This window comes from Bufo gargarizans, chromosome 4, assembly GCF_014858855.1.
Source record: "Bufo gargarizans isolate SCDJY-AF-19 chromosome 4, ASM1485885v1, whole genome shotgun sequence".
NCBI lineage: Eukaryota > Metazoa > Chordata > Amphibia > Anura > Bufonidae > Bufo > Bufo gargarizans.
Genome location: NC_058083.1, coordinates 28,806,117 through 28,832,440, shown reverse-complemented (window position 1 = coordinate 28,832,440; position 26,324 = coordinate 28,806,117). Strand labels below are relative to the sequence as shown.

At 48.8% G+C, this 26,324-nt stretch overlaps 1 protein-coding gene across 1 annotated transcript; it reads left to right on the top strand.

Moving 5' to 3' along the window:
• The first annotated feature begins 1,489 nt into the window (after positions 1-1,489).
• LOC122935143 (vomeronasal type-2 receptor 26-like) lies at positions 1,490-23,844 on the top strand. The gene is made up of 3 exons (XM_044290909.1): positions 1,490-1,916; positions 4,909-5,007; positions 22,943-23,844. Exons 1-3 carry the CDS (start codon positions 1,490-1,492, stop codon positions 23,842-23,844), a joined length of 1,428 nt encoding a protein of 475 aa, XP_044146844.1.
• The last annotated feature ends 2,480 nt before the right edge of the window (positions 23,845-26,324 follow it).

The window sequence follows — 26,324 nt, the reverse complement described above, 5'->3', positions numbered from 1 at the left end:
ATGTAGGTGGTGGCAGCATAAGGAGGCCACAGAGTGGAACAATGACAGAGTGTGGAGATGGCGGCAGCATCATGAGACCAAAGAGTTGCAAGGTGACATAGTGTGGAGGGGCAGAAGCATAAGGAGGCCACAGAATGGCAAGGTGACATAATGTGGAGGTGGCAGCCACATGAGGAGACCAAAGAGTGGCAAGGTGACATAGTGGGGAGGTGGAAGCAGCATGAGGAGACCACAGAGTGACCCAATGACAGAGTCTGTAGGTGGCAGCAGCATCAGGAGGCCACAAAGTGTCAAGGTGACATAATGTGGAGGTGGCAGCAGCATAAAGAGACCACAAAGTGGCAAGTTGACATAGTGGTGAGGTGGAAGCAGCATCAGGAGGCCACAGAGTGTCAAGGTGACATAGAGTGAAGGTGGCGGCAGCATCAGGAGGCCACAGAGTGGAAAGGTGACATAGTGTGGAGGTGGGTGGCAATACCAGTACCCGTTGAAGAAGGTGGGTGAAAGAAGGAGCACTTGGCATCAGATGTGTGGCATCAGGCGGGTGGCAGCATCAGAATAGTAGCTGAGGCAGGTAGCCAGAAGTGTTGGTGTGGCACCATAGATGATCTAGTCTGATGCATCAGGTATTGGTGGGTGGAAATCCTGGCTGATCCACGCCTGATTCAGCTTGACAAAGATCAGTCTCTCCACATTTTTGGTGGACAGGCGAGTTCTTTTTGGTGTAACTATGGCCCCCACTGCACTAAACACCCGCTCTGATGCCACACTACTGGCCAGGCAGGACAGCTTTTCCAGAGCAAATTCGGCCAGGTGTGGACACAAATGCAATTTGGCTGCCCAGTAGTCCTGCAAATCTTCAATGTCGGCTGGCAGGGTGCACTCCAAGTATGCCACCACCTGCTGGCTCAGGTTCTGCTCTACGTCTAGCTGCTGGTGAGTAGTTTTTTCACTATGTGGGTGAAGAAAGCTGCTCATCAGCGACTGTAGAGTCAGGCTGCTGCTGATGGAGCTGGTACAGCTCCTGTCACCCCACCCCTCCCCAGCAGCCATGGCAGTGGAATGTGAGCACAGAGTGCCCCTCCCCCTCTGCGGTCAGACCTGCGAGAGGATGGACAATGGCGGAGATAGGCAGCTGCCAACTGACTACATAGGATGTCTCTATAGAAGTTCAGTTTGTCCTCCCTTTCAGCGGGTGTAAAAAAGGCCCCCATTTTGGACTGGTAGCGATGGTCCAACAAGGTGGAGAGCAAGAATAACAGCAACGGAGCAGGGCGCAGCCATAGCGCAGGGCGAACTGACTTAGGGGGAAGACTGCAGGCTAGGAGAGGGTTGAGGTGACTGGTGGATGTTAAGGGGTGGGTATGAGATAGGTGGGGAGGAGTTGGGGTTTTCGGCGGGAGGATATAAGATTGGAGGAGGAGCTGAGGGTCAGTTGCAGCCTTTACCAGCGTGATTTTGGCAGCCTTGACCAGCGTGCTTTGGTGTCATGGCCTCCTTGGACGAGTTGTTGGAGTCGGTGCGGGCCGCGGTGCAGGTACATGGGGTGGACGCCCTGCAGCAGTCTCTTCAGGCTGCCCTTCACCCTCCTGCCCCTCCGGTTGCTGTAGCTCGCGCTGCCAGGGCCAGGAGATCTGTCCCCCCTGAGCGCTTGAGCCCAGAAGCGACCCCCCGGGTCCGCCGACGCACTAGAAGCCCCGCCTGGGACCCTCCGCTGCGGTATGAGGTGTCCGTGGCCAGCCGGACCCTCAGGCGCAGCGGGAGGAATTCTGTATCGCGTGGCGGGCCTGCGGGAGAGGGTCCGGCTTCCCCTGGACTCGACTCCCTTGCTGCAAGGGGGGGGGATCGTTCGCAGGCGGCGATGTCCCCGCGAGAGGGCCCGCGACGGGGGCGAGCCATGAGGAACTCACCGGTGGGTAAGTGTTGCGGCCGGGTCGTCCAGAGGCCTGGGCCTACCTGCGGCTGCGGAGGTGATGTCTTCAGCGCTGCGGCGGAGGGATTCGGGCCGGCAGCTGCAGTGTGAAGGGGCAGTGAGCGGATCGGCTGGCTTTGATGTGGGTACGTCGCGACCCCTGGCGGTGGGTCGGCGACATAGCAGCAGGTCAGGCACCGGAAAGGATGCTGGGGCCCTGCACCCTGACCGGCGGCATGGTGGGGCGACTTGTGGCCGGCTGGCTGCAGAGTCTGTGGCAGTGGAGGCAGGAGGTGTTGTGGAGATGCGGCCAGAGGATGAGGCCCGGCTGGGGTTCGGTCTGTCACCCTCCCCTCACGTCGGCACCATGAGGGGGAGGCATTGCGTTTGGAGGAAGGAGAGGTGGAGTCTGGAGAGGATGTCGCGGCAGGCGGAAGGGACGACGCGGTTCTTGATGACCCCGTGCCATGTGGAGGGAGCTCGCCGGTGAGGACGTCTGTGAGTGAAGCTGCGGCTGCTGGAGGATCTGTCCGGGGACGGCCAGGTGAGATGACGTCATGTCAGATGCCAGTTGGGGGTGCTGTTTCACATAGTGTGGGGGGTTCTGATGTGTTGGCTAGGGAGGTACTGTCGGGGATGCTGTCATTGTTGTCGCGGTTGGGGTCGGGGGCTCCTGCGTCCCCGGCGGCGGTCTGGGCGCCTGCGCAGGCAGTGGGGTCATTAGAGCAGGGGATGGTGCACGGTTCGGTTGGTGTGGGGGATGGTGTGGCGGGTGGTGTGCAGGATTCAGGGGTTCGTGGTGATGTGGGGGATGGCGTTCGGTTGGCGGACGCAGGCAAAAGGGGAGATCTATGTTTGCTTTGAGGGGCCGTTGGGGGCTCATTTGAAGCCGGAAATCAGGGAGAGGATTTGGAGGGATGAATATGTTGAGATATTTTCATGGCTTCCTTTGGAAAAATTTAATTTGGACCGGGGGAAGCCGGATGAAAGTAAGAAAGAGGAGGAGGAAAGGCGGCGGTACAGGTTGATCCCGCGTACATTTCAGAATTGGCTTCAGGCCTTTGAGATTTTGGCCAGTGTGGTTGGGGAGAAAATCGCCGGAACATTGCTCTGCACTGTTCTGCTATATGGATGCGATAGGGGAGGCTCATCGGACCTATGGGGGCGTAGCGTGGCTTAGGTATGACGAGCAGTTCCGGCAGCGGAAGGCGGTCAGGCCTAGCATACGGTGGGACCATAAGGACATTGGTCTCTGGATGCGGTTGATGGCGGTGCCAATTGGGAGCTCTCAGCCCTTTCGGGGTTCAGCAGGGGGTCCATCGGCCTCTGAATCGCAGGGAGGAGGTAGGAAAGGCTGTTGCTGGCAGTATAACGAGGGACATTGTCGGTTCTTGTCGGAGTGTCGGTATAAGCACGAGTGTTCCGGTTGTGGTGGCTCCCACAGTTGGTCGCATTGCTTCAAGCGAGGGAGGGGTAAGGGACCCGAGGCTGTGCAGAAGAGGGGTGACGCCAGTGAGGGTGGAAGAGATGGAACCCTATTTAAAGAGTTATCCAAATAGGGAGGTTGGGCTGTTTTTGTTGGTAGGGTTTACTGAGGGTTTTGTGATTCCGTGTAGTTCGGTTGTGCCGTGTGTGTCAGGGCGGAATTTGTCCTCTGCGTCGCGTCATCCGGATGTGGTGAGGGACAAGATTGAGAAGGAGGTTGCGGCTTGCAGGGTGGTGGGCCCCTTTACGGAGCGTCCCTTGCCGGACTTGTGGGTGTCCCCGTTGGGTTTAGTGCCTAAGAAGGAGCCCAATAAGTTTAGGCTCATTCATCATTTGTCCTATCCGCAAGGTGGGTCGGTGAATGATGGGATAGCGGATGACTTGTGCTCCGTGTCGTACACATCCTTTGATGCGGCGGTGCGGTGGGTTAGGCGTTTCGGGCAGGGTTCCCTGCTTGCTAAGACGGATATTGAGGCTGCATTTCGGTTGTTGCCCATTCACCCGGATAGTTTGCACTTACTGGGTTTTCAATGGGAGGGTTGTTTTTATGTTGATTGTTGTTTGCCGATGGGCTGCGCGATTTCTTGTTCAATGTTCGAAGCGTTTAGTTCTTTTTTGGAGTGGGTGGTAAAACAGGAGGCTGGATGGAATTCGGTGCTGCATTATTTGGACGATTTTTTGTTCTTGGGTCCGGCCGACTCCAGGGTGTGTCCGGTGTTGTTGCATACGATGGAGCGAGTGGCTGCGAGGTTTGGCATCCCTCTAGCCGGGGAGAAAACGGAGGGGCCTTCCACGGTTATGACATTTTTGGGGATCGAAATCGATAGCATGGCTATGGAATGCCGGCTTCCGGACAACAAGGTGTCCGATTTGTTGGAGGAGGTGGTTTTTCTGAGGAGGGCTAGGAAGGTTCAGCTTAAGCGGGTTCAGTCTGTCTTGGGAAAATTGAATTTTCGCTATTTTGCCGATGGGGCGTGTTTTTTGCCGGCGTCTGGCATTAGCTACGGCAGGGGTTGTCGCTCCTTTTCATTATTTACGATTACCTGTTACGGTAAAGGAGGATTTGGCGGTGTGGGAGATTTTCTGGGGGAGTATAATGGGCGGTCTATGTGGATGGAGGAAGCGATTAGTAGCGTGGATTTGGAGTTGTTTTCTGATGCGGCGGCTTCTTGTGGTTACGGTGTTTTTGCCAGGGTCAATGGAGTACAGGGGCTTGGCCGGTGGAATGGGAACGGGCTGGTTTCCTTAGCATCTTGGTATTGTTGGAGCTTTTTCCCATTGTTTTGGCTACGGAGTTGTGGGGGGATTGGCTCAGGAATCAGCGGGTGCGTTTCTACTGTGACAACATGGGTGTAGTGCAGGCGATTAATAGCCAGACGGCTAATTCTCCGCCGGTGGTGAATCTACTCAGGCATTTGGTATTGAGGGGGCTGCAATTGAATGCATGTTTTGTTGCGGTACATGTTCCGGGGGTAGATAACTCACTCGCTGATTCCCTTTCTCGTTTTCAGTGGGACCGTTTTCGCAGCTTGGCGCCGGGTGCCGCAGTTCGGGGGTTGCCCTGTCCCCAGTGGCTCTGGAACGTGGTCTTGGTCGGTCGCTCAGTAGAGGTACGTGGTCGGCTTATTCGTCGGTATGGTTGTTGTGGGAGGAGTTGATTGAGCGGGTTGGAGGGTGTAGTTCGGTGGCTGACTTTCGGACTTTATTGTTTTTTTGGGTAGGTTCGTGTTATGCTGAGGGTTTGTCGTTTTCTGTGGCGTCTAAGAGGGTGGCGGCGGTTGCCTTCTGGTTGCGCTTGCGGGGAATTGATGATGTGTCTCAGTGTTTTGTGGTTCGGCAGGTTAAAAGGTCTTAAAGTCTTAAAGGTTATCGGCGGGGGGTGATTCGTAAGGACTCTAGGCGTCCGGTTTCCTTTGATGTGTTACAGGTGTTGTGGGAGACGGCGGGGTTGGTTTGTGTGTCTGAATTCGAAGCGCTTTTGTTTAGGGCGGTGTTTTCGTTGGCCTTTTTCGGGGCTTTTCGAATTTCGGAGTTGGTATCCGCCAGTCGTGCTGGTGGTTTGTTGAGGGAGGATGTTTGGTTGGGAGATGGCGGCTTGCGGTGTGTGATTCGCAAGTCAAAAACGGATCAGGTGGGTAAGGGGGCTGTTTTGTGGCTCAGGCCTTTGGTTGGGTCGGTGCTTTGTCCGGTGCGTTGTGTGGAGGACTATTTGGGGGTGCGTCCTGATGGTAGGGGTTTGTTGTTGGTTCACCGACATGGTTCGCGGTTATCGCACTTTCAATTTATTGCTGTTTTAAAAAAATGTTTGGGTGCTGCGGGTCTTCCCGTTCATGAATATGCTTCTCATTCGTTTCGGATAGGGGCTGCGACTGAGGCGGCCAGGTGGGGGCTCGGGGAAGAGGTGATAAAACGTATTGGGCGTTGGGAGTCGGATTGTTTTCACTCTTATATTCTAATTCATTTGTTGTGATTGTTGATGGGTTGTATCGTGGTTGACGGGATGCGGTGTGTTGGGCAGTGTTGACAGAATTATTTTATTTTGTTTTAGGGGCAGCGCCTTGTCTTGCGTGGATCTTCGGGCATTCCTACGTCTACTGGGGGGCCTTACGCGCAGATGTTAGAAGGAACGGACGTCCAGTTGGGTTTCCCGACAGGAGGAATTGCTTTATCCGGTGGATTGGTTTGAGGGGGCTCCTTTGGGGGCGGGTTTTGCCCGAAATTCACGTTAATGCCACTTTGGATCGGCCGCCGGATATATTGGTGCTTCACGTTGGAGTCAACGATTTGGGAGTGCGGCGTTCCCGGGATGTGATACGGGATATCAAGTTGGATGTGCTGCGCTTATTGTCGGAGTTTCCGGATTTGTTGCTGGTATGGTCGGAGGTGGTTGCGAGGCGTTGCTGGCGGTTTGCTAGGTCAGGTGGAGCGGATCAATAAAGCCCGGGCGAAGCTGAATAAGGAGGTGGGGCATTTGTTCGCAGGCAGGGTGGTATTGTTGTGCGTCATCGGGAGTTGGAGGCGGCATTGCCTCAATTCTTAAGAGATGATGGTGTGCATCTGAATGATGTGGGCATGGACATGTGGGCATTAGGTATACAGGAGGGTTTGGAGATGGCCGTTAGGGTTTGGCGGGACGCCCACAGGTGAGGTGTCACCGGTGGTCGTCGGTGGCTGCTGGAAATAGGATCCTGGGGAGCAATTCAATGGTTAAGAGGTGCAGTACATGTTGGAGCCTGCATCTCAGATGGTTTGTTAATGCCGAGGATGGGGCCCCTGTTTGGGCTACAAGGCCTACAGGGGGGGATACTGGTATACTTCAAGGAGTTGGTGCCCTTGGGTCGGTGAGTGCGGCCAAGGGTAAGTCTTGAAGTGCGAGGTGAGGCGGTGAAGGAGGATACGGCTTGTTTGGGTTGCCCTCCAGGATCCTTGTTACGGTGCAGTAGGTGATAAGGTTGATGTATGTGTAAAATGCTTGCTGTTATTATTGTTATTGTTATTATTATTATTATTGTTATATGGTGTACGATGTGGTTTTGTTATGCTTGAAATAATATAGTTGGCCATCATGGTCATTTCACCAAGCAAGTAAGGGTCGGTGTGGTTATTCAAGGGGTAACGGGGTAGGTCTTGTAGCCGGAAGGAGATTCTTCCATCCTATTAAGTCAGTCATCTCTCTGCGGAATGCTGACAATTCGTCTGTCACTACCCAAGCAAGTAAGTATGCAGCCGGCCATTTGCGCAAGTGACTCCGAGGGACTCCCTGCCTCCATCTTCACTGCATACTGCCACGGTGTGTCTGGGTCCTTTGCCTAATTTTTCTCATCCCCCTGTAGCTCCTCTGCCTGCTTCTACTCCTCCTCTCCCGTCACCTATGTAGAAAAACCACCCATTTTACTACACATTGCTTGTTCTCCTTTGCATGTCCTTCTTCTCCTTCTCCTCCTACTCCAGTTCAGCCCCCACAGGGTTCATGTGGCTGTCAGATCTAAGTGCCAGGTCATCAGTCCCCTGACCAGACAGATTTACCAGCATCTGTTCCAGGACATGAAGCAGTGGAATGACATTGTTCATTCTGTAGTCCTGGTGACTGACAAACAACATGGCTTTCTCAAAGGGCCTGAGCAAACGGCAGGTGTCACGCATGAGCTACCACTGGCTGACATCGAAGTTACACAGTGGAGTACTCCTCTGCCTCATTTTCCTCATCCCCTGTAGCTCCTCTGTAGCTCCGCTTGGATCATCAGGAAATTGTTGATTGCCTTTCTCTGTTCGAACAGTCGGTCCAACATATGGAGGGTGGAATTCCAATGGGTGGAAACGTCGCATATCAGCCTATGTTGGGGGATGCAGTTCTGCTGCTGCAGCTCAAGGTGCTTTACGGTGTATGAGTGGGTGAAGTGCATGCAAAGTTTCCTGGCCATTTTTAGAATGTCTTGCAGATGGGTGGAAGACTTCAGGAATTCATTGACAGCCAGATTGAACACGCATGCCATGCAGGGTGCATGCCTCAGCCCTTCTATACACAGCACGGACACCATGTTCTTCCCGTTGTTCCGATTTTTAGTTGTCGCGGAGAAAACCAGAACTATATTTCTTCCTGAAGGACATGGAGCAGTTCCTCCATTGTGTAATTCCGTTCACCCAGGCAAACGAGGTGAAGAACAGTGTGACACCGCCGTGCCCTGCACATGTATTATGCTGGAGGGGCACTGTGCATTGTCCCTGCAGTAGATGCTGAGGACACAATGGAGGATGAGGAGGCAGAGGCGGACATTGTGGCTGGACCAACTGTTTGGCAATGTGGAGGCGGAAGCGTCATCGCTGGTGTTGCTGGTGTGGCTGTGCAGGAAACACATTCACCCAGATGGCCGTAAGGGACATGTATTGTCCCTGACCGTAGTTATAGCTCCACACGTTGGCGCTGCCATGCACTTTGCCAGACACCGACATGCTGGCCCACCTTCTGTTCTACATATTTGTGCAGGGCTGGTACTGCCTTGTTCGCAAAGAAATGACAGCTTGGTACTCTCCACCTCGGCTTGGCGCAAGCCATTAGTTCTCTGAAAGGTGCATAGTCCACGATTGGAAAGGGAGGAACTGCAGCACCAGCAACTTGGACAGGAGCACATTCAGCTTCTGCACTGTTAGATGAGTGCACACCTAATGTTGACTCTTAGCAATCGCTTCAGTGATCGATTGCTGACGGAATGCGTGACTAGGAGTAGTGTAGTGTCCCACTAGGTAAATGTGGGCACTACACAAGGGTCAATTGGGCCACATTGTTCTCCACCTCCCGTGGAACATGGTTATTGTATTTTATATGGTATTTTTAATGTGTATTTTCCTGTTATCTCCTGTACCAGGCCTATTAGGGGTGTAGTTCCTCCTCCTAGACAGTAGAGGGAGCTAGGGAACCCTCTAGTATATATAGTTAGGCCCAGTCAGGAAAAGAGGAGTGCAGTTTAGTCCAGGAGGCTAGTTAGTGTAGTCTAGCCTGCCTGAGTTTTTTTGAGTAAAAGAAGCTCAGAAGTTGCATCCAGGGGAAGAAGTTGCCTCCTGAAGTTCCTTTAAAAGTACAGCGCAGAGCCAAGTTTCATCCAGCCAAATAGAGAGCTGAAGAGCAGAAAGATATTTTACAGCAAGGATATATATACCAGAGGAAGGTTTCCCTACCCAAGGATAAAGCCAGCAATAGGGCATACGGGCCTTGGAGAAAGACAGACAGGACCTAAGGAGAATACAGCCTGATCTGTAAGTGTTGTTCCCTCTGAGTATCTTGAAAGGACTTTGCCTGCCATTTATATAAAGCCTGCCTGTTACAACCTTTTACATGTGGAACTAACTAAAGCCTGTAAATAGTTGAACTGTTCAGTAAAAGGAAGTTATGGTTCACCGCAACTTGTGTTCCTCAATTATTCCTACAACAAATCGGTGTGCCACTATTACCGGCACTGGCGTCACAAACTTTAAAGGGTTTCTACCACTTAGGTGTCACATATTTGGCTGTCAGACACTAGCGATCCGCTAGTGTCTGCTCTGGCCAACCATCCTAATATAATTGCTTTTGGGGCGGTGGTTTGGCTAAAAAAACAACTTTTATTAATATGCTAATGAGCCTCTAGGTGCTATGGGGGCGTCACTAGCACCTAGAGGCTCCGTCTACCTTTAGAAACTGCCGCCCCCAGCGCGTCCCTCCAGCCCGCCCATCTCCTCCTGAATGCGATCCTCGTATGTATTCTGCGCATGCGCAGTAAATGTCTGACAGCTTCCCTGCTCAGACATCTCCACTGCGCCTGTTCCTCGGAGCACTATGGCGTCATCGCGCAGGCGCAGTGGAGATGTCTGAGCAAGGAAGCGGTCAGACATTCACTGCGCATGCGCAGAATACATACGAGGATCGCATTCAGGAGGAGATGGGCGGGCTGGAGGGAGGCGCTCGGCGGCGGCAGTTTCTGAAGGTAGACGGAGCCTCTAGGTGCTAATGACGCCCCCATAGCACCTAGAGGCTCATTAGCATATTAATAAAAGTAGTTTTTTTAGCCAAACCACCGCCCCAAAAGCAATTATATTAGGATGGTTGGCCAGAGCAGACACTAGCGGATCGCTAGTGTCTGACAGCCAAATATGTGACACCTAAGTGGTAGAAACCCTTTAAGGGATCTTGTCATAGGGCACACTAAACCTGCAACATCCAGGGCACCTCACCTACCATCCGGCCTGGTCCCTATACACAGAGAGTGTCCCAGAGGACCCCTGTGCCAGCCTCTCCATCACTGCTGTACGCCTGCCCAGGGTAGATAAAAACTGTGAGTACCAAGAACACCCTCAGTTTAGTAACTACCCCTGTGACCTCACATTCGCTCACCCTGCAGGGCTGCGTACTGCAGTAGGAGGAAGATAAGCAGGAGCATTAGGAGTGCAGATGATGGGAAGTACAGATAGCTCCCTTCGGCTGAGTTTGTAGAGTCTTGACTGCCTGAAACCGGGTGCGTGCCGCTGGGTGATGCAGCGGTTGCTGCGGCAGGCTGGACCACCACATCGGAGCCATGGTTCTCCCAGGCCACTTTAGGGCGACACTGTATATGTTGACGCAGGGCCGTGGTGCTAACATTTGCACCCTGGCCACGCTTCACCCTTTGCCCACAGATTCTACATATGGCCACGTTCACCTCCTAAGACGGCTTAGAAAGAACCTGCCATACGGCCGAGTAGGTTATTTTATCCCAACACTACATACTGACTGACTGCTACTGCCACTGCCTCCTTGAGCCCCTGCACCGCTACTTCCTGGGCAGGTAGGCTCCCCTTGAAGTGGGTAGTCTAGCCTGGGCGCGTCTTGACCTCTCACTGCTGCCACCCTGCTGACACCTGGCCACACTAGCGACTTGCTGACTCTGCTGTTGGCTCACGGGAAAGCTGCCACCCTCTTCTCCCGATGATGAAGTCCCTTTGTCACCCGGCTCCCAAGTGAGATCAACTACATTGTCATCATTGAGTACTGTCTGCATGTCACTGATGTCCTCCTCAACCGTCTCTGCGTCAGGAGCCTGACCGCTCTTAATACCAGCTCCCACGCCATTCTCCTCATCACTACTTGCCTGCCTAGTGGAGGAAGCGGTGGATGTCTCCTTCAGATCTCTGCTGGGCAGTAGCTGCTGACTATCCTCTATTAGCTCTTTCTCACTGAAGTGGAGCCAAGCCTACAGCATATAATTCTTCTTGCAGTGAGGGAGCAGAAAAGGACAGAAGCAGGTTGAGGACGGGTGAGGGCACAGGGCCTGCTCCTGGGCCATGCCAACTAAGGGTTGTGTCTGATGAACCCACTGACTCTAGGCTGGGGGTGTCTGATGTCACTTGCAATGAAGTCGAAGAACGAGTCAACCATTCAAGAACCGCTGGGTTGCTGGTCATGACATGACGGCTAGCTGACACTGGAGACTCAGTCCTCTCAAAATGACCCCTGCTGCCACGCCCCCTTACTCTCCTGTAACCTCTGACTACGCCAGAAACATTTAGGCCTATGCCACTTCCCTGTGCAGCGCCTGGCACTTCTCTGCCTGACATACTGTTAGATGAAATAACCAAATGTTAGATCAAATATTTTTTATTTCACCACTAATACACAGCAAACAGGGCTGTAGAGTATAGCACTGCACTGCAAAAGGGCAATTAGGTCCTAGTTTTTTTTACACTTTTACAGAACACAACAGGATATTCAACAGATAAGTGCAACGCAGGACGGCAAATATATATTTATTTCGCCATTAATACACAGCAAATGGGGATGTAAAATATCTCACTGTATGGCTGAGCGGCAAAGATATTTTTTCTTTTTCCACTAATACACGCAAAAAAGGGCTTTAAAACAGAAAACTGCACTGCTAGGCGGCAAATATATTTTACTTTTGTCTCTAATACACAACAAAATTGGCTGTAATTTTCTCACTTCACCACACAAGGGCTAATAAGCCCTTTTTTTCCACTAATACAAGCCAAAAAATGCTTTCGAACATATAACTGCACCGCACAAGGGTAAATAAGATATAGAAATATTTCCTTGTAATAAACCCTGTTAATGCCTGTATCAAAAAGCACTTGCACCCCAATAACAAGAACAGTTTGCTGGAATTACAGAGCTGTATTATGGCAATTTGGATCCCCATTCAGTGCAGCAAGGTGTAATAGGATTGTTCCTATTTCCCAGGCTGTAACCTCCCCTACTGATCCCTGTTCTACATAAATGCTGTGGAATGATTCCTCCCTATCCTTTCCTTATACAGTCATGTGAAAAAATTAGGACACCCTTTGAAAGCATGTGGTTTTTTGTAAAATTTTATTAAAAGGTTATTTCATCTCCGTTTCAACAATACAGAGAGATTAAAGTAATCCGACTAAACAAAGAAAACTGAAGAAAAGTCTTTTCAAGATCTTCTGTAAATGTCATTCTACAAAAATGCCTATTCTAACTGAGGAAAAAGATAGGACACCCTTGCCCCTAATAGCGAGTGTTACCTCCTTTGGCTGAAATAACTGCAGTGAGACGGTTCTTGTAGCCATCTACCAGTCTTCGACATCGGTCTGAGGAAATTTTACCCCACTCCTCAATGCAGAACTTTTTCAGCTGTGAGATGTTTGAGGGGTTTCTTGCACGTACAGCCCTTTTCAAGTCACCCCACAGCATCTCAATGGGATTCAAATCTGGACTTTGACTTGGCCATTCCAGGACTCTCCATTTCTTCTTTTTCAGCCAATCTTTGGTTGATTTACTAGTATGTTTTGGGTCATTGTCATGTTGCATGGTCCAGTTCCGCTTCAGCTTTAATTTTCTAACTGATGGTCTCACATGTTCTTCAAGCACCTTCTGATACACAGTAGAATTCATCGTGGATTCTATGATGGTGAGCTGACCAGGTCCTGCTGCAGCAAAGCAGCCCCAAACCATGACACTTCCACCTCCATGCTTCACAGTTGGTATGAGGTTCTTTTCTTGGAATGCTGTGTTTGGTTTACGCCAAACATGTCCTCTGCTGTTGTGTCCAAATAATTCAATTTTGGACTCATCTGTCCAAAGAACATTATTCCAGAAGTCCTGGTCTTTGTCAACTTTATCTCTGGCAAATGTCAGTCTGGCCTCGATGTTTCTCTTGGAAAGCAAAGGTTTCCTCCTTGCACACCTCCCATGCAAGTTAAACTTGTACAGTCTCTTTCTGATTGTAGAGGCATGTACTTCTACATCAACAGTAGCCAGAGCCTGCTGTAGTTCTCGAGATGACACTTTAGGGTTTTTGGAGACCTCTTTTAGCATCTTGCGGTCTGCTCTTGGGGTGAACTTGCTGGGGCGACCAGTCCTGGGCATGTTGGCAGTTGTTTTGAAAGCCCTCCACTTGTAGACTATCTTCCGGACAGTGGAATGGCTGATTTCAAAATCTTTTGAGATCTTTTTAAATCCCTTCCCAGACTCATAGGCTGCTACAATCTTTTTTCTGAAGTCCTCTGACAGCTCTTTTGCTCTCACCATGGTGCTCACTCTCACTTCAACAGTCAGGAGCACACCAAACTAAATGTCTGAGGTTTAAATAGGGCAAGCCTCATTCAACATGCAGAGTAACGATCTACTAATTATGTGCACCTGGTGTGATATACCTGTGTGAGATCTGAGGCAATTTAAGAGGGAATACATGTGAGGGTGTCCTATCTTTTTCCTCAGTTAGAATAGGCATTTTTGTAGAATGACATTTACAGAAGATCTTGAAAAGACTTTTCTTCAGTTTTCTTTGTTTAGTTGGATTACTTTAATCTCTCTGTATTGTTGAAACGGAGATGAAATAACCTTTTATTAAAAATGTTACAAAAAACCACATGCTTTCAAAGGGTGTCCTAATTTTTTCACATGACTGTACCTTGAATAATCTTTCCCTGAACTTTTAAATCGTTTTCTTTTAGCACAATGACATTTTTTCTATCACTGTCCCAAGCGCCTGCAGACGTCTCTTCCTGCACTAAGAACACTGGTGAATAGCAGAATCTAAGATGGCTGCCGCTATTTATAGGGCTGTGACACCACAGGGCTGGCTGGCTGCTGATTGGCTGCATGCATGGCATACTGACTGATCCCTCCTTTGCAGAATTCCTTGCCCCATGTCCTCACACGTGCAGCAGACATTTTTTTGAAAAAATGCGATTCTTTACCACGAAGCACGAGGAAATTCGCATTCGTTGCGAGATAAATTTTTCCTGAATTTCGGAACGAATTCCACTTTGTCAGCTTCGATTCGCTCATCTCTATTTATTATCGCATGTTGTCTTCTGATTATTTGTAGAATGTTTGTAGAATGTGGATAAATGTATAGTAATAACTCTGGTGGTCTAGGCGAGTGAAGGGGTTTATCTGCCTTCTTGGTGGTCAAAGTTTATGTGGAGGGTAATATCTCATGATGGTCTAGGAAAGGGAACAGCAACCTTTGGTACTTCATCTGTTCTGAAACTACAACTCCCAGAACTCTCCTTTCACTTCTGTAGGAATGACAAGAACAGTCGAGTAAGTTTGCAAGCTGGGAGTTGTAGTTTCATAGCAGCTGGAGTATTAAAGGTTGCTTATCCCTGGTCTAGGAAGTCGATTGTCTGATGTCCATTTGTGGGCTGGTCTAGAGTAATGCAAATAAAGGTATAGACTGTGTTTAATCAGTCAGTGACTCAATCGTACTCAAATCACAGTCTCTAACTCTCAAATACCGTGAACCAGTAGCCTGTCACCACTGGAAAGTACAATCTCAATTGGAGATGATCAAATTATTAAAAAATTCAATTCGCCAGTCCGCTAAATTTTTGGGGAAAAATTTTGATTGATCCAAATATATTTGCTGCAAATTTTGAATAAAATGGCTATTTCCTGGCTGCAGGGAGCCTTTGTAGTGGTGTAGAACACTCTGCCTTGCAGTAACATTCATAGGGAGTCTGTTTTGGTAGTAAAATACAGTCCTGATCAAAAAAATAAAAAAATAAACAGAAATCCAACTTCCAAACATGAACTCGGTAATGAGTAGCTCCGCCGTTATTGTTTATCACTTCAAAAATTCGTTTCGGCATGCTTGATGCAAGCGTTTCCATGAGGTGAGTGGGAACATTTCTCCAAGTGGTGAAGGCGGCCGCAAGAAGGCCATCTAATGTCTGGAACTGTTGTCCATTTTTGTAAACTTCCCTTGCCATCCATCCCCAAAGGTTCTCAATTGGATTTAGATCAGGGGAACACGCAGGATGGGCCAAAAGAGTGATGTTATTCTCCTGGAAGAAGTCCCTTGTTCTGCGGGCATTGTGTACTGTAGCGTTGTCCTGTTGAAAAACCCAGTCGTTACCACACAGACGAGGGCCCTCAGTCATGAGGAATGCTCTCTGCAACATCTGGACATAGCCAGCGTCCGTTTGACGCCCCTGCACTTCCTGAAGCTCCATTGTTCCACTGAAGGAAAAAGCACCCCAGACCATTATGGCGCCCCTTCCACTGTGGCGCGTAGAAAACATCTCAGGTGGGATCTGTTTGTCATGCCAGTAACGTTGGAAACCATCAGGACCATCAAGGTTAAATTTTTTCTCATCAGAGAATAAAACTTTCTTCCACCTTTAAATGTCCCATGTTTGGTGCTCTCTTGCAAAGTCCAAACGAGCAGTTCTGTGGCGTTCAAGGAGGCGATTCACAATAAATTTGTCATTTAAAAAGGATCTAAATCAGAATTAAAAACTTCGGACAATTGCGTGAAATAAAAACCATCATAAACTTATCCCTTTCTCCATTGCCGTTTGATGGCCCGGTGCAGGGCAGTGATTGGCTGCAGTGGTGCACATAATGTTTGTAAACAAGCAATTGCAGAAGCACTGCACCAGACCCCCAGAAAATGGAAATGGATGATTATAATATTTTTGAAGGAGTCATCCAGGAATTTTGGCTGCAGTCAGCACCAGTAAGGGCCTTAATTTGGGATGAGGATCATCCAGTGCCTTGAAGGACAGCCAATTGGATCCTCCGGCTCAGTGCTGGTGAAATTTTTTTGGGTCCTCCACTTGACTTTTTTGTTCCCTAACCCTCAGGATCATTTAAGAAATTCCAAATGACTGTCTTACTGAGTCCCACCTCAGCAGCGATGGTGCCCTGTGAGAGACCCTGCTTATGCAGTTCAACAACCCGATCACGTTCAAAAAGGGAGAGTTTTTTTTTGCCTTTGCCATCACAACTAGAGTTGAGCGAACACCTGGATGTTCGGGTTCGAGAAGTTCTGCCGAACTTCCCGGAAATGTTCGGGTTCGGGATCTGAACCCGACCCGAACTTTGTCCCGAACCCGAACCCCATTGAAGTCAATGGGGACCCGAACTTTTCGGCACTAAAAAGGCTGTAAAACAGTCCAGGAAAGAGCTAGAGGGCTGCAAAAGGCAGCAACATGTAGGTAAATCCCCTGCAAACAAATGTGGATAGGGAAATGAATAAAAATAAAAATAAAATAAATATAAATTTACCAATATCAATTGGAGAGAGGTCCCATAGCAGAGAATCTGGCTTCACGTCACCCACCACTGTAACAGTCCATTGTCAGATATTTAGTCCCAGGCACCCAGGCAGAGGAGAGAGGTCCCTTAACAGAGAATCTGGCTTCGTGTCAGCAGAGAATCAGTCTGCATGTCATAGCAGAGAATCAGGCTTCACGTCAGCCACCACTGTAACAGTCCATTGTCATATATTTAGGCCCAGGCACCCAGGCAGAGGAGAGAGGTCCCATAACAGAGAATCTGGCTTCATGTCAGCAGAGAATCAGTCTGCATGTCATAGCAGAGAATCAGGCTTCACGTCAGCCACCACTGTAACAGTCCATTGGCATATATTTAGGCCCAGGCACCCAGGCAGAGGAGAGAGGTCCCGTAACAGAGAATCTGGCTTCATATCAGCAGAGAATCAGTTTGCATGTCATAGCAGAGAATCAGGCTTCACGTCAGCCACCACTGTAACAGTCCATTGTCATATATTTAGGCCCAGGCACCCAGGCAGAGGAGAGAGGTCCCATAACAGAGAATCTGGCTTCATGTCAGCAGAGAATCAGTCTGCATGTCATAGCAGAGAATCAGGCTTCACGTCAGCCACCACTGTAACAGTCCATTGTCATATATTTAGGCCCAGGCACCCAGGCAGAGGAGAGAGGTCCCGTAACAGAGAATCTGGCTTCATGTCAGCAGAGAATCAGTCTGCATGTCATAGCAGAGAATCAGGCTTCACGTCAGCCACCACTGTAACAGTCCATTGTCATATATTTAGGCCCAGGCACCCAGGCAGAGGAGAGAGGTCCCATAACAGAGAATCTGGCTTCATGTCAGCAGAGAATCAGTCTGCATGTCATAGCAGAGAATCAGGCTTCACGTCACCCAACATTGGAACAGTCCATTGGCATATATTTAGGCCCCGACACCCAGACAGAGGAGAGGTTCATTCAACTTTGGGTAGCCTCGCAATATAATGGTAAAATGAAAATAAAAATAGGATTGAATGAGGAAGTGCCCTGGAGTACAATAATATATGTTTAAGGGGAGGTAGTTAATGTCTAATCTGCACAAGGGATGGACAGGTCCTGTGGGATCCATGCCTGGTTCATTTTTATGAACGTCAGCTTGTCCACATTGGCTGTAGACAGGCGGCTGCGTTTGTCTGTAATGACGCCCCCTGCCGTGCTGAATACACGTTCAGACAAAACGCTGGCCGCCGGGCAGGCCAGCACCTCCAAGGCATGAAAGGCTGGCTCTGGCCACGTGGACAATTTAGAGACCCAGAAGTTGAATGGGGCCGAACCATCAGTCAGTACGTGGAGGGGTGTGCACACGTACTGTTCCACCATGTTAGTGAAATGTTGCCTCCTGCTAACACGTTGCGTATCAGGTGGTGGTGCAGTTAGCTGTGGCGTGTTGACAAAACTTTTCCACATCTCTGCCATGCTAACCCTGCCCTCAGAGGAGCTGGCCGTGACACAGCTGCCTTGGCGACCTCTTGCTCCTCCTCTGCCTTGGCCTTGGGCTTCCACTTGTTCCCCTGTGAAATTTGGGAATGCTCTCAGTAGCGCGTCTACCAACGTGCGCTTGTACTCGCGCATCTTCCTATCACGCTCCAGTGCAGGAAGTAAGGTGGGCACATTGTCTTTGTAGCGTGGATCCAGCACGGTGGCAACCCAGTAGTCCGCACACGTTAAAATGTGGGCAACTCTGCTGTCGTTGCGCAGGCACTGCAGCATGTAGTCGCTCATGTGTGCCAGGCTGCCCAGAGGTAAGGACAAGCTGTCCTCTGTGGGAGGCGTATCGTCATCGTCCTGCCTTTCTCCCCAGCCACGCACCAGTGATGGGCCCGAGCTGCGTTGGGTGCCACCCCGCTGTGACAATGATTCATCCTCCTCCACCTCCTCCTCATCCTCGTCCTCCTCGTCCTCCAGTAGTGGGCCCTGGCTGGCCACATTTGTACCTGGCCTCTGCTGTTGCAAAAAACCTCCCTCTGAGTCACTTCGAAGAGACTGGCCTGAAAGTGCTAAAAATAACCCCTCTTCCTCTTCCTCCTCCTCCTCCTGGGCCACCTCCTCTGCCATCATCGCCCTAAGTGTTTTCTCAAGGAGACATAGAAGTGGTATTGTAATGCTGATAACGGCGTCATCGCCACTGGCCATGTTGGTGGAGTACTCGAAACAGCGCAAGAGGGCACACAGGTCTCGCATGGAGGCCCAGTCATTGGTGGTGAAGTGGTGCTGTTCCGTAGTGCGACTGACCCGTGCGTGCTGCAGCTGAAACTCCACTATGGCCTGCTGCTGCTCGCACAGTCTGTCCAGCATGTGCAAGGTGGAGTTCTACCTGGTGGGCACGTCGCATATGAGGCGGTGAGCGGGAAGGCCGAAGTTGCGCTGTAGCGCAGACAGGCGAGCAGCAGCAGGATGTGAACGCCGGAAGCGCGAACAGACGGCCCGCACTTTATGCAGCAGCTCTGACATGTCGGGGTAGTTGTGAATGAACTTCTGCACCACAAAATTCAGCACATGCGCCAAGCAAGGGATGTGCGTCAAACCGGCTAGTCCCAGAGCTGCAACGAGATTTCGCCCATTATCGCACACCACCAGGCCGGGCTTGAGGCTCACCGGCAGCAACCACTCGTCGGTCTGTTGTTCTATACCCCGCCATAACTCCTGTGCGGTGTGGGGCCTGTCTTCCAAACATATGAGTTTCAGAATGGCCTGCTGACGTTTACCCCGGGCTGTGCTGAAGTTGGTGGTGAAGGTGTGTGGCTGACTGGATGAGCAGGTGGAAGAAGAGGAGGAGGAAGCCGAGTAGGAGGAGGTGGCAACAGGAGGCAAAGAATGTTGCCCTGCGATCCTTGGCGGCGGAAGGACGTGCGCCAAACAGCTCTCCGCCTGGGGCCCAGCTGCCACTACATTTACCCAGTGTGCAGTTAGGGAGATATAGCGTCCCTGGCCGTGCTTACTGGTCCACGTATCTGTGGTTAGGTGGACCTTGCCACAGATCGCGTTGCGCAGTGCACACTTGATTTTATCGGATACTTGGTTGTGCAGGGAAGGCACGGCTCTCTTGGAGAAGTAGTGCCGGCTGGGAACAACATACTGTGGGACAGCAAGCGACATGAGCTGTTTGAAGCTGTCTGTGTCCACCAGCCTAAATGACAGCATTTCATAGGCCAGTAGTTTAGAAATGCAGGCATTCAGGGCCAGGGATCCAGGGTGGCTAGGTGGGAATTTACGCTTTCTCTCAAATGTTTGTGAGATGGAGAGCTGAACGCTGCCATGTGACATGGTTGAGATGCTTGGTGACGGAGGTAGTGGTGGTGTTGGTGGTACATCCCCTGTTTGCTGGGCGGCAGGTGCCAACGTTCCTCCAGAGGCGGAGGAATAGGCCGAGGCGGCAGCAGCAGAAGAGGCCGAGGCGGCAGCAGCAGAAGAGGCCGAGGCGGCAGCAGCAGAAGAGGCCGAGGCGGCAGCAGCAGAAGAGGTAGCAGGGGGAGCCTGAGTGACTTCCTTGGTTTTAAGGTGTTTACTCCACTGCAGTTCATGCTTTGCATGCAGGTGCCTGGTCATGCAGGTTGTGCTAAGGTTCAGAACGTTAATGCCTCGCTTCAGGCTCTGATGGCATAGCGTGCAAACCACTCGGGTCTTGTCGTCAGCACATTGTTTGAAGAAGTGCCATGCCAGGGAACTCCTTGAAGCTGCCTTTGGGGTGCTCGGTCCCAGATGGCGGCGGTCAGTAGCAGGCGGAGTCTCTTGGCGGCGGGTGTTCTGCTTTTGCCCACAGCTCCCTCTTTTGCTACGCTGTTGATTCGGTCTCACCACTGCCTCTTCCTCCGAACTGTGAAAGTCAGTGGCACGACCTTCATTCCATGTGGGGTCTAGGACCTCATCGTCCCCTGCATCGTCTTCCACCCAGTCTTGATCCCTGACCTCCTGTTCAGTCTGCACACTGCAGAAAGACGCAGCAGTTGGCACCTGTGTTTCGTCATCATCAGAGACATGCTGAGGTGGTATTCCCATGTCCTCATCATCAGGAAACATAAGTGGTTGTGCGTCAGTGCATTCTATGTCTTCCACCGCTGGGGAAGGGCTGGGTGGATGCCCTTGGGAAACCCTGCCAGCGGAGTCTTCAAACAGCATAAGAGACTGCTGCATAACTTGCGGCTCAGACAGTTTCCCTGATATGCATGGGGGTGATGTGACAGACTGATGGGCTTGGTTTTCAGGCGCCATCTGTGCGCTTTCTGCAGAAGACTGGGTGGGAGATAATGTGAACGTGCTGGATACACTGTCGGCCACCCAATTGACTAATGCCTGTACCTGCTCAGGCCTTACCATCCTTAGAACGGCATTGGGCCCCACCAAATATCGCTGTAAATTATGGCGGCTACTGGGACCTCAGGTAGTTGGTACACTAGGACGTGTGGCTGTGGCAGAACGGCCACGTCCTCTCCCAGCACCAGAGGGTCCACTAACACCACCACGACCATGTCCGCGTCCGCGTCCTTTACTAGATGTTTTCCTCATTGTTATCGTTCACCACAACAACAAAAATATTATTTGACCCAATGTATTGAATTCAAATTCAGGCCTTTTTTTAAAGACAACTAACACTATCTGGCTATCTATTTAGGTACCGTATTACACTAATACAGGCACAGCAGTAACCACAGATTTAGCTGACTATAAACTTGAGGCCTATTATTTAGGCGCTGGGTGACAGGTATAGGTTTACTGACAGAATTTGACTTGGAAATGCACAGTAGCGTGTGTGTGAAGTTATTCAGAATGACCCTATGTGCACCTTGAATCTGATATACCCTTTTAGGGATAAATTTAAAGTAGGCCTGATACAGCAGAAACCACTAAATTAGGAAATTGCTAAATTGGGAATTGTATTTCAACCCAGAACAAAAACTGTGCTTTGACGGACACTAAATAACTTGCCCAGCCACAACAGTACAGCAGTAACGACAGATTTAGCTGGATATAAATTTGAGGCCTAGTATTTAGGCGCTGGGTGACAGGTATAGGTTTACTGACAGAATTAGACTTGGAAATGCACAGTAGCGTGTGTGTGAAGTTATTCAGAATGACCCTATGTGCACCTTGAATCTGATATACCCTTTTAGGGATACATTTAAAGTAGGCCTGATACAGCAGAAACCACTAAATTAGGAAATTGCTAAATTGGGAATTGTATTTCAACCCGGAACAAAAACTGTGCTTTGACGGACACTAAATAACTTGACCAGCCACACCAGTAACGACAGACTTAGCTGGATATAAACTTGAGGCCTAGTATTTAGGCGCTGGGTGACAGGTATACGTTTACTGACAGAATTAGACTGGGATATGGCCAAAAAATAACCACACTATTGATGGTTAAATGCACTTGGTGTGACAGCTTGACCAACCACACTACTGAGGGTTAAATGCACTTGGTGACTGGCGCAGCTTGCCCCTGATGTAGTATATGGCCAAAAAATAAACAGACTATTGCTGGTTAAATGCACTTGGTGTGACAGCTTCACCCTGATGTAGGATTTAGCCAAAAAACAACCACACCATTGAGGGTTAAATGCACTTGGTGACAGCTTGCCCCTTATGTAGTATATGGCCAAAAAATAAACAGACTATTGCTGGTTAAATGCACTTGGTGTGACAGCTTCACCCTGATGTAGGATTAAGCCAAAAAACAACCACACCATTGAGGGTTAAATGCACTTGGTGACAGCTTTCCCCTGATGTAGTATATGGCCAAAAAATAAACAGACTATTGCTGGTTAAATGCACTTGGTGTGACAGCTTCACCCTGATGTAGGATTTAGCCAAAAAACAACCACACCATTGAGGGTTAAATGCACTTGGTGGCAGCTTGTGCTGGCGCACCACAAGACACAAAATGGCCGCCGATCACCCCAGAAAAAAGTGACTAAAAAACGCTCTGGGCAGCCTAAAAACAGTGAGCAATTCAATAGCAGCAGTTCAATCATCCACAGCTGCAGATCAATCTCTGAATGAAGTCTTTTGGAGGAGTTAATCACTGCCTAATCTCGCCCTACTGTCGCAGCTGCAACCTCTCCCTACGCTAATCAGAGCAGAGTGACGGGCGGCGCTATGTGACTCCAGCTTAAATAGAGGCTGGGTCACATGGTGCTCTGGCCAATCACAGCCATGCCAATAGTAGTCATGGCTGTGACGGCCTCTTGGGGCAAGTAGTATGACGCTTGTTGATTGGCTGCTTTGCAGCCTTTCAAAAAGCGCCAAAAAAGCGACGAACACCGAACCCGAACCCGGACGGGTTCGCTCATCCCTACTGAGGATTAGACAGAGGAAAGGTCCTCTCTCTGTCAACCACTTGAATAGAGGGGTTCAGGATAAAGAGTAAAAGCATTTTTATTATTATAATATCTTTCCTAATACCTAATAAAAAAATAACTCAGATTTTCCTTTTAACTTTTATTTTGTAGTTGATGAATTACACACATTTCCAATATCTTATTTTCTTTTATTCAGATATGGAGAGATGCTCGGAGTGTCCTGAAGACCAGTGGTCTAATGAGAGAAGAGACGCCTGTATCCCACGACCACTTGACTTCCTGTCATATGAAGATACCTTGGGATTATCTCTCATTATTATCAATCTCTTCTTCTGTTCTCTGACGGTCGTTGTGTTGGGGATATTTATAAAGCACAAGAACACGTCAATTGTGAAAGCTAATAACAAGAACCTGAGCTACATACTGCTCCTCTCTCTGCTCTTCTCATTTCTATGTCCTTTCTTATTCATTGGACGTCCCACAAGGATGTCATGTCTACTCCGACAGGTTACTTTTGGGATTATTTTTAGTCTTGCAGTTTCTTCCATTTTAGCTAAAACAGTCACTGTAGTCCTGGCTTTTCGTGCCATCCAACCAGGCAGGACACTGAGGCAGTGGCTGGGGAGACATCTGTCCACATTATTACTTATTACTGGTACAATAGGAGAGGTTGTGATCTGTGTCCTCTGGTTGTGTTTTTCTCCACCATTCCCAGATTATAACACTGAGATAGAGGTTGGAAAGATAATCTTACAATGTAATGAGGGATCTGCCAATGCTTTCTACTTGTCGATGGGCTACATTGGATTCCTGTCCATGTTGAGCTTTATTGTAGCCTTCTTGGCCAGGAAACTTCCAGACATCTTCAATGAGGCTCAGTACATCACCTTCAGCATGCTGGTCTTCTGCAGTGTGTGGATCTCCTTCATCCCGGCCTACCTCAGCACCAAGGGGAAATACATGGTTGCTGTGGAGATCTTCTCTATCTCATCTTCCAGTGCTGGACTTCTGGGCTGTATCTTCATTCCCAAATGTTACATTATTTTAATGAGACCAGAAATGAACATAAAGTCCAATCTAATTTTTATACAACAATAAAAGAGCATTATGATCAAATATGTTTAGTTTTAGCCTATAGAATTAGCCAGTCTTCCTTCCTTGCCTTTATCTTCTGTGACCAGAGTCCTTGTTCTAGCTTTTCTCTATCATATCAAATTGAAAGTTGAAATTACCGTTTAGTCATAAATTAAGAACAGAAAGTTTTTTATCACTCAAAATACCACACTGGAACCAACGGTTCCTAAATTCAAGAACTCAATGGACTTTCCAATAGTTAAGATATTTCCCTAGTCTTAAAGCCAACCATTTAATTTACATATAAAACAAGTTTCGTTTAATAAATGTCTTACACTTTACTGTGTCAGAAACCATGTTGAAGTTTCAATATGTTGTTCAATACTTGAAAGCAAATTTTTTCTTTCAAGTATCATTTTATTGAGTCTTCAAATGACATATTCACATTCTTACCAGGAAAACAGAATACTTACCCGGTGCCCTCTGTCTCATCTTTTCAGCTGCAGATCCCCCAATTCCTGTGCAACATTTCTGCCACTCAAGATGGTTGCACCACTTCTCAGACTACCTAGTGCAGATTGTACATTTGGTCGTCTCAGACACTTTCTGCTGCCCTCGGATTGGGCATCCCCACCCTAATGAGACATAAGAGGAGTTCAGGATCTGCAGCTGAAAGAATGAACAGAAGGTCTCCAGGTCATCAAGTGTTCTGTTGATTTCCCACTTGATGTGTTTTTTTTCTTGAACTGGAGGCTCACTATGGTTAAACAGAGATAAAAAAAAAGGGGGGGCAAAGGAAGAATTTATCATAGGTCTGCGTTTTACACTGGTCTATGATATCCCCTGCACTGCTGGAGGATGCACTCAAATTAAAAAGAGGTGTATCATAAATTAGGAGCATACTCCGGCAGCCCTTGAAAACTGGCATAAATGAAGGTAAATTAATTGGTCCTGCTGGTAAGTACCTTCTACTGCCTTTTGAGGAAAGTGGCAGGGATACTGTAAAAATGCCACTCACACCTAGATTTACGAGCAATGGAATTTATTTTATATTTACATGTGGATACAGTATATATATCCCTATCAGGACCAGGCCATTATCTGTTTTTGCGCTTCCATTTTTACTCCCTGCCTTACTGGTGCCATATTTTTCTGTTCACATAGCCATCGTAGGGATTTTTCTTTTGGCAGAAAAAATGTGCACTTTGTAATGGCACCATTTAACCCTCTCGCTACCATGCACTGGGTCTTTAAACATGGGTCCCACTCGCGTGTGCAGCGGTCGCCATAGCTGACGGGTCTCTGCTATTTAAAATAGTAAGCCAGCGGCTGATGTCTGAGACTGGCAATAATGCCGATTGTGGTCATTACAGCTTTTATATGCCATGTTCAAGTGTGATCACGAATCTAAAGGATAAAAAACCCGGAAGCATGTGCTTCTGGGTTAAGTCTGGCATCCCTGTACAGCGATCGGGGATGCTAGTAATTATTTCTAATAGATTGGGTCTCTTTGAAGAGACCCAGCATATTAGAGCTGCAGTTCCTATGCTCGCCAGCAGCTGCAGTTCCTATGTTGCCCAGCATAGGAGATTACAACATTTTTATACTCCTTATGAGAGTATAGTAAAGTAGTGGACATTGTAGCCTCCTAGCGGGGGCTACAAAAATAATAAAAAATATATTAAAATGTAACTGACCCCCCTTTCCTTAGAATAAAACAATACATAAATAATAAAAAATATAAAAATCATCAGCATCGCCGTGTCTGAAAACACCCATACTATTAAAATATAAAAAATATTGTTCCAATATGGTGAATGGCGTAACGGAAAAAAGTATCAGTATTACTTCTCTTACCCCAGAAAATAGAATAAAATATGATCAAAAAGACACACACATTCCAAAATGGTATCAATAAAAACTACAGATCATCCTGCAAAAAAAACTGAATTAGTTTTACCGGTAATTCAGTTTCCATGAGATCATCATGACGGCATACAAGGAGATTGACCCCTGATCTCTGTAGGGGCAGGAACAGAGAAAGGTTACATACCCTCCTCCCACCACCAACACCAGTGTTTCCAAAATCACACAGAGTAACCCGGTGGTGAAAAAATAACAAACAATGCTCCAAAAGTTAACAAATTTAGAAATATATGTAGGGAGGGAATAACGTGCCGTTGTGATGATCTCATGGAAACTGAATTACCGGTAAGACTAATTCAGTTTTTTCGATAGCATCATCACGACGGCATACAAGGAGATATCCAAAATATATGAGTTAAGGGGGGCTACGGTCTGGAGGACTTTCCGACCCAAGAACAGATCAGAGGATCAGAGGATCTGGAAAGATCCAGGCGGTAGTGTTTTATAAATGTATGGAGGCTGGACCAAGTGGCAGCTCGACATATTTCTTCCAGGGAGGCGCCAGCTCGCTCTGCCTGAGAGGAAGACATGGCCCTATTGGAATGGGCCCTAATGTTGACTGGACATGGAAGATTTTG

Excerpts from the sequence above, each read along its gene's own strand:
- LOC122935143 (XM_044290909.1), top strand. The coding sequence starts at position 1,490 with ATGGCCTCCTTGGACGAGTTGTTGGAGTCGGTGCGGGCCGCGGTGCAG. Across the intron at positions 1,917-4,908 it reads CATGAGGAACTCACCGGTGG|TGGGACCGTTTTCGCAGCTT; the intron begins GTAAGTGTTGCG and ends TCTCGTTTTCAG. Across the intron at positions 5,008-22,942 it reads TGGTCGGTCGCTCAGTAGAG|ATATGGAGAGATGCTCGGAG; the intron begins GTACGTGGTCGG and ends TCTTTTATTCAG.